The sequence below is a fragment of the Xiphophorus maculatus genome, chromosome 18, assembly GCF_002775205.1.
Source record: "Xiphophorus maculatus strain JP 163 A chromosome 18, X_maculatus-5.0-male, whole genome shotgun sequence".
Lineage (NCBI taxonomy): Eukaryota > Metazoa > Chordata > Actinopteri > Cyprinodontiformes > Poeciliidae > Xiphophorus > Xiphophorus maculatus.
The window spans coordinates 20,947,287-20,963,934 of record NC_036460.1 but is presented as its reverse complement, the minus strand read 5'-3'; the positions used below and the strand labels follow the sequence as shown (position 1 = coordinate 20,963,934).

The 16,648-nt window shown below is 39.6% G+C and overlaps 1 protein-coding gene across 2 annotated transcripts in view; it reads left to right on the top strand.

Moving 5' to 3' along the window:
* The window catches only part of cbl (Cbl proto-oncogene), a 46,014-nt gene extending 30,361 nt beyond the window's left edge, over window positions 1–15,653 (top strand). Inside the window, exons 6-16 of one of the 2 annotated variants that reach the window (XM_023351811.1) lie at window positions 564–701; window positions 1,405–1,492; window positions 2,571–2,702; window positions 3,584–3,802; window positions 4,243–4,374; window positions 5,339–5,758; window positions 8,576–8,664; window positions 8,778–8,972; window positions 9,055–9,140; window positions 9,270–9,515; window positions 11,130–15,653. In XM_023351811.1, the coding sequence (XP_023207579.1) occupies window positions 564–701; window positions 1,405–1,492; window positions 2,571–2,702; window positions 3,584–3,802; window positions 4,243–4,374; window positions 5,339–5,758; window positions 8,576–8,664; window positions 8,778–8,972; window positions 9,055–9,140; window positions 9,270–9,515; window positions 11,130–11,425 (2,041 nt within the window). In that variant the 3' untranslated portion in view covers window positions 11,426–15,653. The other variant, XM_023351813.1, reaches the window with a different exon arrangement.
* The last annotated feature ends 995 nt before the right edge of the window (window positions 15,654–16,648 follow it).

The window sequence follows — 16,648 nt, the reverse complement described above, 5'->3', positions numbered from 1 at the left end:
ACATATAGTGGAGGGGAACTTTTCCTCGATTCAATAAACACGTAAAAAACAGTCTGATACTGTTACGATAAATCAAACGTTAGTGCAATCACAATATATATCCACTTCCGCACCATTGATTGGTTCATGTTAAATTCTCTCGCTGCTGCTCTATTCCTGTGTTCTACTGTGTGACTGATCGCCTTGAGCTTAAACTCTGCGTCGTAAGCGTGTCTCTTAATAGGAGCCATTTTGGGGTCTTTACACAAAACCCAGCGTGCACCGCGTTCTTCTTCTTCTACGGGGGAAAATGAAGTCGGCGGCTGCTTACCGTAGTTGCGAGACCTGTTGTGGCTCAATATTGGTCCATATATAAGGCGCACCGGATTATAAGGCGCACTCTCGGCTTTTGAGAAAATTGAAGGTTTTTAGGTGCGCCTTAGTGCGGAAAATACGGTATGTGTGTCATAAAAGTTGAGATTACTTAAACATCTTTTTGCTTACTCATATAATTGGTCTTCTGTGTCTGGTATTTATTGTTATATTTTTTCAGATGACTTGATACATTTTTTCTCTCTCCCCAGTTATATCTTCCGACTGAGTTGCACTCGACTGGGCCAGTGGGCCATCGGTTACGTGACAGCCGATGGGAATATTCTCCAAACCATTCCCCATAATAAGCCTCTCTTCCAGGCCCTCATTGATGGTTTCAGAGAAGGCTTGTAAGTTCCCTTTTTGTTTGACTAATTTATATCTGTTGTGGTTTTTCATCTAGATTTCTGAGCTTCGTCTCTCCATTCAGTTTGTGCCCTTCAGATCTTTCCTTTTTTTTTGTCATTTCTTTTGTTGTTCTTTTAAGTGCGTCTCTGTGTGAACTTGGTTGCCCCCTTTTTTTGGAACCTTCGATTGAATCTGCCTCTCAGCTTCAAGTGAATCCAGGCATATCATCTAGCTCGCCACCGCCAACCCCCTCGTCACCACACTGTTATCATAACCAGAGCAGAACCATTGATTTCTAATGCGGACTTCAGTCAGTGGTTTACCCAGCTGGCTTGAAACCCGTCTTTTCCTGCCAGTGGTGATTCTTGTGTTTAATGAAAACTGTGTTTGGCCTGTCCCAACCTGTAATCAAACTCCGATTTGAGCTGGGAAAGCCTGTAAAGTATACGGCCTGTGTCTACAAAACATTTATCAGATGGTAATTACAGCGTCCAACCCATTTGTAATTGTCTTGTACTGTATATGCATCAGCTTGCGCAAAGTAAATGAACTCAACAGATGTTTTTATCACCGCAGCTTGTTGGGTACACAAGTGGTGTAATCACTCTAATAACAATAATTACTTTTAAATTAAAATGCTTGTTGAATTAACCAGAGATGTTTTGTGTGGATACATTTTCATTTTATTTTCTTTTGCATCCCCAGCTATTTATTCCCCGATGGCCGGACTCAGAACCCCGACCTGACGGGTCTGTGTGAGCCTTCACCTCAAGACCACATTAAAGTCACACAGGTGAGAGCCACGCTCCTACCAGACTGTTTACCCAGAATACTTTGTTGGAGGGATTTTTGTTTTGTGTATTTGCGTTGCTTTTTTATCATTTTATTTAAAAATTTTTATTTAAAAAATATATATCTTCAACAGTGCTTTGAGAGACTGAGTACCACAGTCAAATATAATCTAAACAAAACTGAGATAAAAACATAAAGTAAAGTGAATATGTCAATAATTAAACACAGAATTACACATGCCAATAGTGACTTTGCTGTAATACCTCAATAGAAATGCATACTGTTATTCTTGCAAAATAAAAATAAATCTACATTGTACTTCTTTTCCCATTCAATACTTACTTATGTGTTTATTAGATTTAGTTAGAAATGATCAGAATAGTCCTTTATTAATGCCACAGTGAAGAAATTCACTTGTTACAGCAGCAGAGTAACAAAATATACCCATTTGAATATGAAAATATCTAAAAATAAAATGAGCAACTATATTACAGTACCTGCAGCTAAAATGAAATTAAAATTATCTAAACGCATTAAATAAATACAGAATATGTTATTTCGTATGTTCGTTGCACAGCTTTGGAGAACTATTGCACGTTTTCTTTTTTAATTATTTGAATAAAATTTTATGAAGAATTGTGCAAACAATAATGTATTAATTTTCAGTTTTATTTAAATGACTACTTATACAAATTATTTCTTCAACAGCTTATTGATGTATGGAATTGTGGCTTTTTCGGTCCTCAAATTTCAGAGTCAATTTCCTTCAGAAAGACGAAGAATTAGCTTTTCTTTCAGTTTTTTTTTGGTTTTTGTTTTTCATTTAATACATCTGAACTTTAAGGTCAGAACATTTTTTGTGAGAAAGACGCCTTACGGAAATGTGTAAAAAGCAGTTTTTGCCTCGGTTCTTGTCGACCTTATCTTTGCATCAGCGCAGAACCGAAACTCGGCGTACGCCCCCTCGCTCTAACTGATCGCTCCCCATCCTCCCAGGCTCTGTTCAGCAGGATCTCAGGTGGCGTCAGTTCTCTGTGATGTTACTGTCTTCTCATGTTTTTTTTTGTTCCCGCCCTCAGGAGCAATATGAGCTGTACTGTGAGATGGGCTCCACTTTCCAGCTCTGTAAAATCTGTGCGGAGAATGACAAAGATGTGAAGATCGAGCCCTGTGGTCATCTCATGTGCACCTCCTGTCTCACCGCCTGGCAGGTACGAGAGTGGGTGGAAGCAAAGGGTTTTGAGTTGGTGGGCTTGCATGTCACAGGTTATGGTTAGCGCTCTTACACCACTCTGGAAGAGTGTAGCTTTGAGTTCATCTTTCCAAGTATGAGTGGGTAAAAGAAACAGTGTGACACAATATTTGCATTTGCACCGTATTCCATATTTATTTTCATAGCTCATTAATTAAATTTTTTTTCTTGTATATATATTTTTTCACAGCTCATTATTCTCATTGCTCATAATTTTTTTTCTTGCTTTTTTTTCAGTATTTTATGTACAGATAATCCTTAGCCTTTGGTTTGACAAATTAAAACTTCGGTGTTGGCCGAACCTTTTTCCTGCTTTGGCTTTTGAGTTGCAGATGTGAGTAATAGGAAAATGCACTCTGTCAGAAAGAGAGGGTGGCATTTCACTGCTTGTCTCGTCTATCTGACATCATAGTTTTAAGCTGGATTTGACTTCTATTTTTTTTATTTATTTAATTTTATTTTTTTTACCAAACAATGTGTTACACTCTTCTCTATGTAGTAGAACATAATTAAGTCTGCATTTATTTGTTATGCGTTCTAAGCTCAAGCTGGATTAACTTTGTTTTGGTGGAAAAACGAAACCCACTGCAGAATCAAAAGCTAACTTCAGCTTTCATGATTTGTGTAACATCCAAATAATAAAACCCAATTAAATATCTTTTATTCACCTTTCTCAAACCAAGTGTCTGCTGGGGAAAAATCTAGAAATCTGTTTTTGGAAATGGAAAGGCGGTATCGTCATTCCAAGGTGGATTTACTGAAGAGCTCTTCAGCATGTCAATAAAGTTTCCAGCTTCTTGTCAGCTTGTCTTTACTCCCTCCTTTCTACCTGTGCTACAGGAGTCGGAGGGTCAGGGAACGGGATGCCCCTTCTGTCGGTGTGAGATTAAAGGTACAGAGCCGATTGTCGTAGATCCTTTTGACCCCAAGGACAACAGCGGGGGCTCAAGTCGGGCCGCCATGGGAGCCGAGGGAGCTCCATCGCCAAGCTATGACGACGACGACGACGACAGACTTGAAGACCCCCACCTGGTAATGAGCAAACTTGCTGGCACAAAGGTAAGATTGTGGAAAAAGATTGAGGTAATTTTTTTTCGTTATGAAACAACCCACATGGGACTTTTCAGACCAATCTCTGTGTAGATGAAACACATTCTCACTTGTCATGTCTTCCCTTTCTGAGCTAAAAGCTCACATCTTGTTACTTTGGCCTTTCATCTCCATCGTTCCTGTTGCCAAAGAAGCAGCTTTTTTTGTACGTCTCGTGTTAGAAATGTCCTACATGTCTTAATGCCTCTGAGAAAATCTGTATACATTACTTGTTGACAACCTGAGCTGCTTCGATGTAATTCGATTATCATCTAACCGAGCCTTTTCAGCAACTTCTGTACATGTAGTCATATATAATATGTGTTGAAACCATTTCATTTTTTACTGAAAGTACGACAGTGTGACATCAGTGGATTGGATCTCATGGTTGCCTCTCTTGTCTCATCCAGGTGGACCGCCCCCCGTCACCCATGTCCATGCCCCCTCAGTCATCTCTTCCCCCAGTGCCTCCCAGGCTTGATTTGTTACCACACAGACCTCCAAACCCCCCTGGTGCCTCCAGTCCAGGGGCCACCAGTAAGGTAAACAATTCAGTTCAGTTTATTTATACAGCACCAATTAAAAAAAAAAAAACTTCAGTTAAATTCTACATACATTCCAATTGATCCTCATTGTCAAACAGTATAATAAGCTCAATTAATTATTCATTGATTAATTATTGATCATTTTCATCCAATGCCTTAGTTCAGATTAAAAATACAGTGTTGACTAATTACAAAGATTTAGCATTATGAAACTGTCAAGGTTATATTAGTCTAAGCTTTTAAGGAAAATAGATTTATCTTTAATTTGTTTATTTTATTCCTGCATATATACAAACTATTCACTGTTGTGATCTATTATCAGTTTTAATGCTCAACTCTCAGTCAAACCAGTTTTAAACATCTCCAAGCTACTATCATAGTAATTTCATATATCTTAACAGTTCTTGTCTATATGTAAGTATTTAACTTCCTGGTTGGTTCAAATTCAGATAATTTAGTCTCAGAGCAATAGAAACCAGTCATATGGACTGGTCCCCAGCCTTTCTGCATACATTTTTGTGGAATGTAATTCTAATTATTTATGAAAAATTTGGCTTCTTGCTGTTTTTTTTTCTTGTATAACTATGTAAAAGATTGAAAGAAAGTGCAGTTTGAGTAGCTTTGGCGCAATGCTACTTGACACAACTAGTATTTCTGCACTTTACTAGGATGTTTTTTACTTCTTTTTTCCTGTTACTCTAGTAAAAAAAACTGTTATGAGGGTTTTTGACTCTTATTTTCTCTTACTCGAATACCACAGCAACATGTCTTTGCTTATAAACAAAAAGTGCAGTTGGGAGATTAAATTTTTTTTCCCTTTGCTGTCATTCATCTAAATCCTCCTGATGATTGATGGTTTTCCTTCTAAGCTGATTATTTCCTGCATAATAATTTTCTTTGGCTTTTGGTCTTTCTGGTGTTTCATCTAAAAGAGCTCCTTCCATCTCTGCCATCCCTCCAGGCAGCATCACATCACAAAGACAAGCCTCTTCCACTTCCCCCTGCACTGCGGGATCTTCCCCCACCCCCTCCTCCAGACAGACCTCACCCAGGCGGGGCGGCTCCAGAAGCTCGACATCCAAGACGGCCCCTACCGTGCACTCCAGGGGAGCCCCTTCGAGATAAGCTCCCTCCCACTCCCCCGAACCGTCCTTTGGCTGACTGGAACTCCAGACCCGTTCCCAAAGCTCCAACCCCCTCTTCTTCATCATCTTCACCATCCTCGTCATCCACCCACGTGCCCAGCCTGGGGGTTGACCTCAGAGCAGGTGTCAGGGAGCTCTCCAACAGACACTCCCTCCCCTTGGCGCTGCCTTCTGCGCTGGACAACCGTGCGGACTCTCAGAAGAACAACAGCTCCCTCAGTCTGGACCACCAGCTGGTCAGAACCAACACACACACACACACACACACAAAACATCTGATTTATCTGATGTAAAAAATTGTTAACAAAAGACTTTGGATAGCATTTCCTAAATATAAACAGTGATTTTTGATGGGTCACTCATGACTAGAGCGTCCACAAAATTAGTCTTTAGCAGCCCAAGATTTATTTCTTAATGGGTTTTTTAAATCATTAAACAATTTAAATAATTATTTATCTTTCATACCATTTTATTGATGGTACTAGATTTTATTCGAAAAAGTTAATGAATGATAGGTAAAAATTATACAGCTTGGGGTTTAAAGTGTACCTAACCTGCCTGTGAAAACTAAAGCTGGCAAATTTTGAAAAATTTGATGAAAGTGGGCGAAGCCAAGAAACAAGGCTGAGTGTGGAGATGATTGTTGGAGGGGACAGAAAGAAGAACTTTTAACTTCGGCACTTTGTCGCTCTGTTTATCTACTCTCCCCCACATACCTCCTAAAAAAATCAATCAGTCAGAATCAGTGGATAAATTTATCAACTTTTTTATCTGTGTTGTTGGAAACTTTTATGGCGACAACTCTCTGCAGTGTCCTGAGTAAACAGTGAGTGCTAACGTGAGCTTCTCCCATTTCCTAAGCACTGCAGTCTGTCTTGCGCAATCGTTCATCCTGCAGTATACAGTCACCAGTGGTCAGAGCAGAGAAAAAGACCCATTTCGCTCTGTGTTCACATTGCAAATGAGTCACGTATTTGCAAAGCTGATTGACGCTCTGAATCGGTGTTTGTCACGGTCAATCTCACTATTCCAACTTCTGACTCGCCTCTGGACGGGGACACATAGTGTGCAAAGGTCGCCAACTTTCTGCAGAGTTAATAGCTACAGAACTTTAGTTTCAGTGAAAGAAACTTGTTGGCATAACGCAACATTTTGATCAACTTTGTTTGGGTACAGTTTGTGAATAGTTCCTTCGTGTTACCACGTTACTGCGCATCAGTGCAAAAAGAATAGTCCATAAAGACACAGACAAGCAGATTTAATGCAGAAGAGTCCTGACCTCAACCTGATAGAACAATGTTGGGATTAATTAAAGGAGAGAATGTGAGCCAGTCTTCCACAATCTGAGCCTTGCGGAAAGCCTTCCCTCATACTCTGACTCTTCTTCAAAAACTGCAGGAAGAAACAAACCTCACAGCTGTCTTCTTACATAATCCGGCATCACAGATACTTAATACGGTCTGATTCTTTATAAAACTAAAAGACCAACTCTGCTTCTTGTTTATTCACTCAACTGCCCTGTTTGGTGCCCTAACATCTCTGTTACACTGTCAGCTTCAGCCTTACAGCCTTCAAGAGTCTACTGAGTTTCCTCATTTTTTTCTCTCATTTTTTGAAGTTATCTGACATGTTTGATAACAGCGACCAGGCATCACTTTCCTTGGATGACTCTGAAAAAAGTTTCAGTCTTTTCCTCCGCGATCACTCCTCAAGCCAGAACTTTTTTCCCCTCTCATGAATTAAACCCATATGTCTTTACGAAACGTCTGACTCTGAACACTCTCTAATCATTCCTGGGCTGCTCAGTTTGTTCTTCTGTAATCATAATTTTCGTCACGAGAACATTCATGGGGATTAGGAAAAAAATAAATAATATGCAGAATTGTAAAACCTTCGGTGGAATTTTACATCCATATTGCCAATAGTCATTTTCATGTGTCACATAATGACATTTCATAAATATTGATATGTTGGCTAGCCCTAGGATGAAGGCTCTCATGTCAATACTTCTAGGAAAAGAATGCGTCCGATTATAATTGTTTTAAAAGTCTTGCATAGTTCTAAGTTAACTTATTAAAAGTTGCAAAACTTTAAATACCTGTATTATTTTTAGAAGATATTTTTAATTGTTTTTATCTTTTTTTGAAGAAGAAGAAGAAGTATCTAACCACATCTGATTTGGTTGGTTAAAATCTGAGTGATCAAAAGATCTTTCAACCCTTTACAGAGAATATCAGGCTCTGCTGTCACAACATCACTCCTCTTCCTCCTTTAAGTCTTCTGCTACATGTTGGTGCAATTTTTACTTTTCCAACATATGTTTATCCTAATCCTTTCCTAATCAAACATTCCATAATGTTTATTTCTCTATTATGATGCATAAGCTGGTCTTTCTAGTTACAACATAGAAATTGGCACCTTCTGGTAAAAGCTCTCTGTGTGGTCCTGCATAATAACATGCCTGTTTTAAAGAGTGCGTTGCTGATATTGAGCAGCAAGGAAATCAAATCACATCTGTGGTTTCCAAGAGTTTGTAACATGCAACTCGGAAGTAGTCTGAAAACCTCTTTATGTACTTTAGATTTAAACTAAACTTTATTTTCAATACTCGCCCACAGTAGTCTCGTAAATGTAAAATAGGATGGAGTTTCTGAAACTGAGAATATGACAAGCATCCCTTTATTATAAAGGTTGACAAAGGAGAAATAAATAAAAATATCTCTAAAATTAACTGCTCACCCAATAAATAATAAATAGTAAAATGAGTCCATCTAATTGCTACCTTGAATTTTTTATTAACTAGAAATAATGTGTGCTTTAAACAAAACCTATTTAAATAAAATAAACACTTAGCCTGGTGGGGAGGCAAATGAAGCCTGGTGGGCCACCAGGCTTATGATACACTGGATGAAACCCTTCAGTTCTAACTGGCTCTCTAGTTTTGGCAGAAGAAAAACATGACCCTAAGTTATAACTTTTAATTATCTCGTTTTAAATGTTCAGTTTTTTGGGGTAAAGTAACTAAAACTGGTGTAATCTGTTTCCTCTTTTAGAGTTTAGCTGCAATAGTTTCTCAAGATTATGACAACCCCAAAGTGAAACCATCATCCTCGGCCAATGCCATCTACGCACTGGCAAACAGGTACGTCCAAATGACCCTGAGGTTACTTACCAAAGCACACCTGTGGTCTGGAAGCCATACACGATGTTTCCTCTTAAAGAGTCTTTTAATATTCTCATACTGTCTGTACCCAGACCGTCTCAAGGTTTGAGGCAAGTGCCCGGAGAGGAGGCGTGTGACAGCGAGGAAGACTCTGAGTACATGATCCCTTCATCTCGCCCCATTGCCGCCCCATCAGTACCAGACACCCTACAAGTCCAAAGGCCCCCACAGCCTCAGCCTCTGACTGCTCTGCAGGCACAGACTCAAGCCCCTGCAGTCAACTCGCGGTATTCAAACCTTCCTAAAGCCACTTTAGGAAAGATCTTTGAGTCATGGTCTGAGCTTTAAACCCATCATTTGTTGTTGTAGTCTCACACTAGGTGCAGAGGATGGGCCGATATCGCATGAAGCCATGTACAGCGTCCAGCCGAGGTCACAACAAGCCAGAGATTCAGGTATTTTCTTCTAAACACAAAACCAGATAGCCTAAAAATCCCCCTCAATTCCCTGTCTTAGAGGACTCCGATGCTGCAGTGTGAATATTTCTTGTAGTTTTATGATGAGATTATCTTCCATCCTTTCAGATTACTCAGAGCTGCCTCCCCTGCCGGTCACCAACGGGCCCAGAGACCACACAGCAGAGGACAGAGAGGAAGAGGATAACGGCTACGACTTCCCAAAGCCCCGGCTACCACAGCCCCCTGCTCGGCGGACCTTTTCAGAAATGGGGGGGTCTCTGTCTACATCTTCATCCTCCTCATCGTCATGCTCGTCATCTGTCGCAGCCTTTAGCCGCCTTTCCCTAGATTCAGATTTTGGAGCTACGGCATGTAAGTTTATCACAGCAGCAAAGTATACATGAGTTTCGATCCATATACTGGCCCTTTGATGCATATTTAGTGTTTTTTTTGTTTTTTTTGATAGGTTCACTGGTTACTCTCTGGTTAACGCACTTTCCTTCAAAGAAGGAAAGTCCTTCTTTGAAAACTCTACATGTCCAAGATCAGTCACCAGATGTTACACATTAGTTTTTCTAACCAACTAAGATTCTTTAGGTGCTCCAGGCATGTTAGAAAGTGTTTTCAGATCAATTTCAAGTTCTGACTAGTTTTGCAGGAGTTATTTGACTTCTTTTTAATATGGAACTAAACAACAAACATATTAATATCCTGAGTAGAAGTGACCGCTGAAATTTACTCCACTGTGTGCCATGATGTGGCTTCTCACTCCAGTAACAGACGCCTCACATAAAGGTGCTGCTGTCTGTACAAAACGCTAAAACAAATGCTGAGTTGCAACTGGGAACTGGGAGTTCCAGTTGATAAGTCAACTGGAACTCCCTTCGAAGTTGGATTTTCCATTGGCAAACTGGGGTCAACTCCAACTACGACTTTCTGTTTCAATATGGTCGGTCCTCATATCAACAGTAGTAAGCTGTGGTGGAAACATGCAAGAGTGTGTTATATGAAGCACCTGCATCTATATACTGAACAAATCAAACACGGTGTTTGCTTTAGAAGATGAAGCTTAAAATTAGAGATAATGCAAATAATGTTTACGGGTGTCGCCATGTTGAAATTCCAACTTTTTAACTAGAACGCTGTCAGCTCAATTGTTCCCACTTCCCAGGTAACTGGAATGCAGGATTAGCATGGTGCTTTTGATTGGAGAAAGATGGGATTTTTGAGGTTCCAACCGACCCAATTATCTGTGCATCTGAGAAACAAAACAGAGCAGCGAAGCGGTGGCCATCTTGAGATGTTTTTACTGGTTAATTGTGTGACTCATGGCTGCCTCTGTAGGTCTGTGAAGCAGAAGCATTTTTTTTGTATCAGTAATCTTTCAGTGGTTTTCCAAAGACACACAAAGCATAAATTAGGAGTATGCTACTCGCTTACTTATTACCTGAAAATGTTACCTTTTTTCATACTTAATGGAGAAATTAAAAGCAGGCAAGTTTCAAGATTGAGCTCCAATTTTACCATCATTTGCTGAAGACATTGGCAAATCTGGTGAAGGTGCGATAAGACAATTGCATGTTATGCCTTTGCAAGCCTTGAGGTTTAGCCACAGTGGAGGAAGTCTATTCAGCATTTGTTTCTTGATTTCTCACGGTGATGTCTCTGTGCTGGGTTGACATTTACCACACACGGGCATTCTGCATGTTTGAATCTGTGAGCCAATTAAATCACTGTGCGTCAAGCTGACAAGCTTGCAGATTGTACCCGGCCCTCTCGCAGTGCTTTGTTAAATGTCACTGCAGTGGAAAGCTGAAAAGGTTTCAGATTGTGTGAAAGGACATGTCTCTTTCCTTAGACTTAATTATAATTACAAACCATCTTTTAAGTGTAGCACCGTTTCCAGTTAAATAAATTATCTCTTCACATCGACCTTTAGTTCCTGTTTAAATCCAAACACTTCCTCCTCCTCTTTTTATTCCTCAGCTGCTTTAGAGCCAGCAGAAGCACCGGAGAGACCTCCAAAGCCGCTGCCCAGACGGATCAACTCGGAGCGCCGCCACAGCCCCGTCCCGCCTGCGCCCGCTCCGCCCAACGGCGGCGCAGCGGGCGGGGAGGCCAGCCCCCTGATCAGCAGCGAGATCGAGCACCTCATGAGTCAGGGCTACTCCTACCAGGACATCCAGAAAGCTCTGATGATTGCACAGAACAATATAGAAATGGCCAAGAACATCCTGCGTGAGTTCGTCTCTGTTCCCTCCACCGCCCACATTTTTACATAGCAGATTGTGGCGCCCACGAATCGCGGTTTGCTCTCTTTGTCCTAGCTTGGCTCAGCCTGGTTTGGTTTTGGTCGCCGCAGACCGACCTTAAAACCCTACTGCCTCCAGGACTACGTAAAGTGCTGCCTGACACCCTACGTCCCCCTGCCCCTCCCACCGAACCCTCCTGTGGTTTCTGTCCTGGCTGTTACTCAGCAAGCTTACAGTATCTGCAGGAATCTGCGCCAGGCACTCCATGTGCTTTCAAAAGTCTCATGCTCTTTTTTTTTTTTCTTCGAGTGTTTAGTTTCAGGAGCATCTCCTCAGGACCGCCCAAACGCGGCAACCCGAGACTTTCATAGGAATCTGCGGAAGACAAACTCTCATCTTCCATGTTGAAGCCTCTCGCTGAAAATATAATCAACACCTCACAAGGAAAACTAAAAGTGTATGTCTATATGAGAATTTAATATATAAGTAAGTATATATTAAATGTGTGTAATATATACAGTACAGTACGTGCATAAATAATATGTGAAACTGGTTCAGTTTGGAGGGTTGCTCTTGGTACCACTGCAGAGGGTGGGGGGGGGACAGGAGTCGGATTACGGGAAGACAGGAAGGAAGAGGAAGGACGAATCGGGCGTCTTCCTCACCAGGATGCGTTAGTCAGCAGAACCTTGGAAAACGTGCAGCAGAGCTTTTCATCTTGACTTTAGTTGGATACGGCCTTTAATTAACATTGCTTTGGTACTTTTTTTTTTTTTTAACATAAAAAAAAGCAAGCGTGTCGTTTTGTTTGTAGCATGATGATGGTTTCAGGTCTGGACATGTTGCTGGCTGCTTGTGTGTTTTGTGTACGTGAGCATGGTTGCCTGTGTGTGTGTTTGCCAGACTTTTTACTCCACTCGTCCTGCTCTCGGATGAAGCCCCGCCCTCTCCTGTCCGTCTCAACATGAATGTGTGCTCCAGTCCGCGTACTTGGACTCGCGCTCTGTTAATGTACTACTGCTCTAAGTTATAAGGCGGGGCCTGGTGTAGCTGCAGAGGTGCGTCCCTCAGCTAGCAGACAGGCTAGTTGTTTCGTGATCTGTGGTGGCTCACATGTTTTCTTTCTGTTGTATGAACTCACTGGCTGGTCCGGGTTTCTGTCTCCAGCTGAGTCCAGTGTTGCAAAACAAAAATGAGAAAAAATAAATAAATATTGACTTACTTTGATAATATATTGTTGTTATACGATCATAAATATTGTTGGTATAATTAATTCAGAAGTGTTTCACTGCTGCTATTATTGTTAGTGCTAAACAATTAAAGCCTTAAATGTACATTTGTGAATACTCTGTTTAACCGTCATCCTGTTTCTTTAAAGTGACAGTATCCTTTGTCTTTCCAGTTCATAATGTAGCATACTTGAAAAGTATACGCAGCTCGTGAGCCTGCAGCCGTCTCAAGCTGTCGACCTGTTTAGTATTTTTAACGTTTAGTTCTGCTCTTTCTTTAGTGTATATACAAGGTTCCTGCACGATTGTTGAAAAGTTTGAAATTAGATTTTTACATTTAAAGTTTGAGATATGTGTTTGAGTTCCTAGACTATCATAAGTATTTCCATTATCTAAAAGATAAAAATCTGAATATCAGGAAACAACAGGCTTTTTATACCTTAGAATTTCAACATATTTAAGTAAAATTCACAGAATAAATAATAAAGGGCTATTTCAATGCCTTTTTGGTAACTGAGATATTTATATAATTGCAATACTAATAATTGAACACTGTGATAATTGAGATTAGCACTTTTCTGTAATCATGAAAAGCCCACCACTCTTTAAGCTTTCCTGTATAAGCACTGCATGAGTTGTGCTACTTCAGTCATTCAATTTCTGCAAGCAAGTAAAATATTAAATTACATGTAGGATGATACAATTCGGATTTGACCAGTGTAGATGTTTTAGATACTTCCATGCTTTTTAAAGGTGGAAAGATTTATATATGTCCAGCATTACTTCTTTCTTAAAAGTGGAAGAAAAGGTGAAGTTGCCACCTTTCTGCCAATTGGTTGCCAGGTGGTTGCCAGGGCTACATTGCATTTCTTACTAAAATAATTGTACCAGGTTCTTTTCACAGCATTTTGGACCCTCTGTTCTCCAAGGTCAAGGTTCTGTGGTTCCTGACCTGGGCAGAAAAACACAAGCTAAATTAAATCAGATGCTGTTACAGTTAAATCAATAAGAGTGGGGTCTTGAAATCCTTTGTAGAATTGAAAGTAACATTTGTATTTATAAAGTGCACTAATGGTAAAAATTAAAGAAACAACTGGATTCTTAGTTGATACAATTTGTGTTGTTAGTGTACCTTTTTATTTATTTATTTTTTATTGACTTGCTAAAACATGTTTACCCAAATGATATTTGGGGGTAAAAAGAACCTACAACCAGTATCTCAAAGATTGGGAATTGGATGTTTTTCACAAACTTTGATTTAAAGAGAAGCACAAACTTGATCCAGAAGCCCAAAAAACATGGAGCAAGTCTTTTTCCCCTCTTTAAAATCAACCAACTAGTTAGTGCTCCTTTAGTTCTCTTGTGACTAGAAAAATGGCCAAACCACCAAATTAGTCTTTCAATGAATAATAGAAGAAACCATCTTTAAGCCAGCCTTAAGGCAGTGGGCAGCAACATATATAGGCCTTATGTTTCAGAGATTATGAAAGAGTTGATCAAAGATGACCCAGAAGCCAAAAAAAGCAGCGAAATAACCCTTTACCACTCTGCGAAATTGGAAGCCAACCTCAGTGTTGTATAATTTAACAATCTGTGAAATATAAAGATAATATAAACTTAAAAATATGTATAGTAGTAATAAGTAAATGATTTTTACTCAATGTTCCAGAACTTTTTCTTTTAAAAAAAAAAAAAAGCTGAAAAAAATAAGAATCGTTGCCATTGGGAACCTTGTGTATATTAACAGTAATAAAGCAACCAAAAATACTTTTAAAGTTTTCGGTAAAAGACGAATGCTTTCTGTTGAGCTTTGCCTTCTCGTTGCTCTGAAAAGAGGAGCGAGCGCCGAGGCTTTTCGTAGCGTAGACTCATGGGTACGCTGGCCCCGCCCCACTGTCTACGGTAAAAATCAGTATTTGGGCCGACTGTAACAACTAACTCAGGAATAAATGCTGTCAAAACGCAGAGCGGACTCATTAGCACAGACAGCAGCTCACCTGTGTACAGCGAAAAGTAACTGCTTCTTAGTCACAGACTTGCACATTTTGTTTTTGTATCATTTTTCCAGTGTTCGCAGGAGCAGAAACAGCAGCTTTTTACTTCCAGGTACTCTGAATTTAAAGGATATAGTCACACAAACAGCTTGTAGGTACATTAACTTGAGGCTCTCCCAGTATATGAAGAATGTTTTTGGTGTTTTTTATTATTTTCTGATTGGGGGGGTGCCAATTAGCCCCAGGTTGTCTTCACCTCTTCCAGCTGATGCTGTGTGTTGACTGGAAGCTCTCTCTGCGCTGTCTCTAGTTCTGTTTCATGTTTATTTCCTAGTTGCCTTGAGAAACTTCTTGAATGATGGATGGTGGCGGACTGGGGAGATCCGCAATCCTCAACACTGTACCGATGTTTCAAGACGGCATCTCATTATGTATTATTAATTAACCTTTATTTTTGCACAGCATACCGATTTGTGCTTTGATACTGTCACTCTAAAGAACAGCTTATTGTATACAGTTAAAGAAAAATGTCATTTTTGCATTCCTGTGCATTTTGTCCCAAAGGTTTTGTTTACTTGTTTGTTTTTCTTGACTTGTGCCATATGTTTAGAGAGAGAGAGAGAGAGAGAGATCATCACCGATGTCCTTACTTTTGTTTTTTAAAAGGCCTTGCTATTCGAGGAGTGTTTGTGGGTCTCAATCTGTACCCGTTGGTCTTTGAAGGCAACATAGTGCAGTAATGCTTGCATCGATCTGTCCTCTGCCTCTTCAGCCGCATCTAGCCTCATCCCTCAAACGCTTCAGTGTCTTTTTTGCTCACTTTTTTCCAGATCAGTTCTCAGCCTCTGGATGCTCCAGATGCTCAGTGCTGTGCAATTTCAATATTCAGCCAGGAGAGGGGGCTGTCGTTCTAATTTCCCCCCAAAAAAAACCTCAGTAAAAGAAAGGCATTCATGATTTTTTTTTTTAATGGTTTTTAAAGCTCATATCAATTTGAAAGTATGCACATTGCTGTTAATAAAAGGTTAAGCAACAGCTTCCTGTCTTTTTTTTAATTGTTTTTTACATGGATATCAAAAGGAAAATTAAAACCAATGGAATCATTACGCAGTGATGAATTTCAATAGTTTATTTTTATTTGTTTTATTGATTATAACAAACTAGAGCTGGATGATAAATCAATAATATGTATTGTGATACACACACGATGAATATTAATGGATAATACAGATATCGCTTAACTGCATAGCATTCTGGGAGATGTAGGCAGAGAACAGACTAGCACTTGACTAAGCTAGGTCTTGAGAGGAACTCTCGCTCTTTGCTAGGTAACTGGTTGTTACCTGGTAACAACCAGTTGCCTAGTAACAACCAGTTGACTAGCTTGCTTAGCTGCAGTTTCAGGTTTCGCCACAGTTCACCATAACTGCTTAAACGGCGTTGCGTGAAAAGTGGATAAAACAGGAAAGGTTAAGTCACCAGTTTAACATTATTTCAGATACTTAAAACAAGCAAAAAAAAGTTAACAGGCAATCATGAATGTAGACTGATATGAAACGCTTATATCGTGGTAAGTTCTTCAGCCATATCGTCCAGCCCTAGCTTAAAATTTATGAAAACTAATAACATTTGAATATTTTATTAGACCTCTAGGCATTTTATTACCTGTTATTAAAGGTGTTACTACTTGCTTTTAGACATGCATGACTTTTAATGAGTGAATCATTTTAAAAAGGTAAAATATTAATGTTGGATGAAAAGTGCTGGTTTGCAATTGCCACTGAAATTTACCTAAAAAAAAATTTAAAATCAGTCTAAGTGAGAACTCTGCAGGTTGTTAAATGTTTAAGCGTTTTACTCCAACTCATTGTTTTTTGCAACTTTTAGAACTGTCAGATAAAAATAAAGCGATTTTTAAAAAGTGTTATTTCATTACTTTGCTATAGAAACTTGATATTTTGATATTGTCATTTTTTCTGAACTGAGAACAAGAAGGTTGGAAGAAACTTCAGGAGAATCTGTCTAATAAA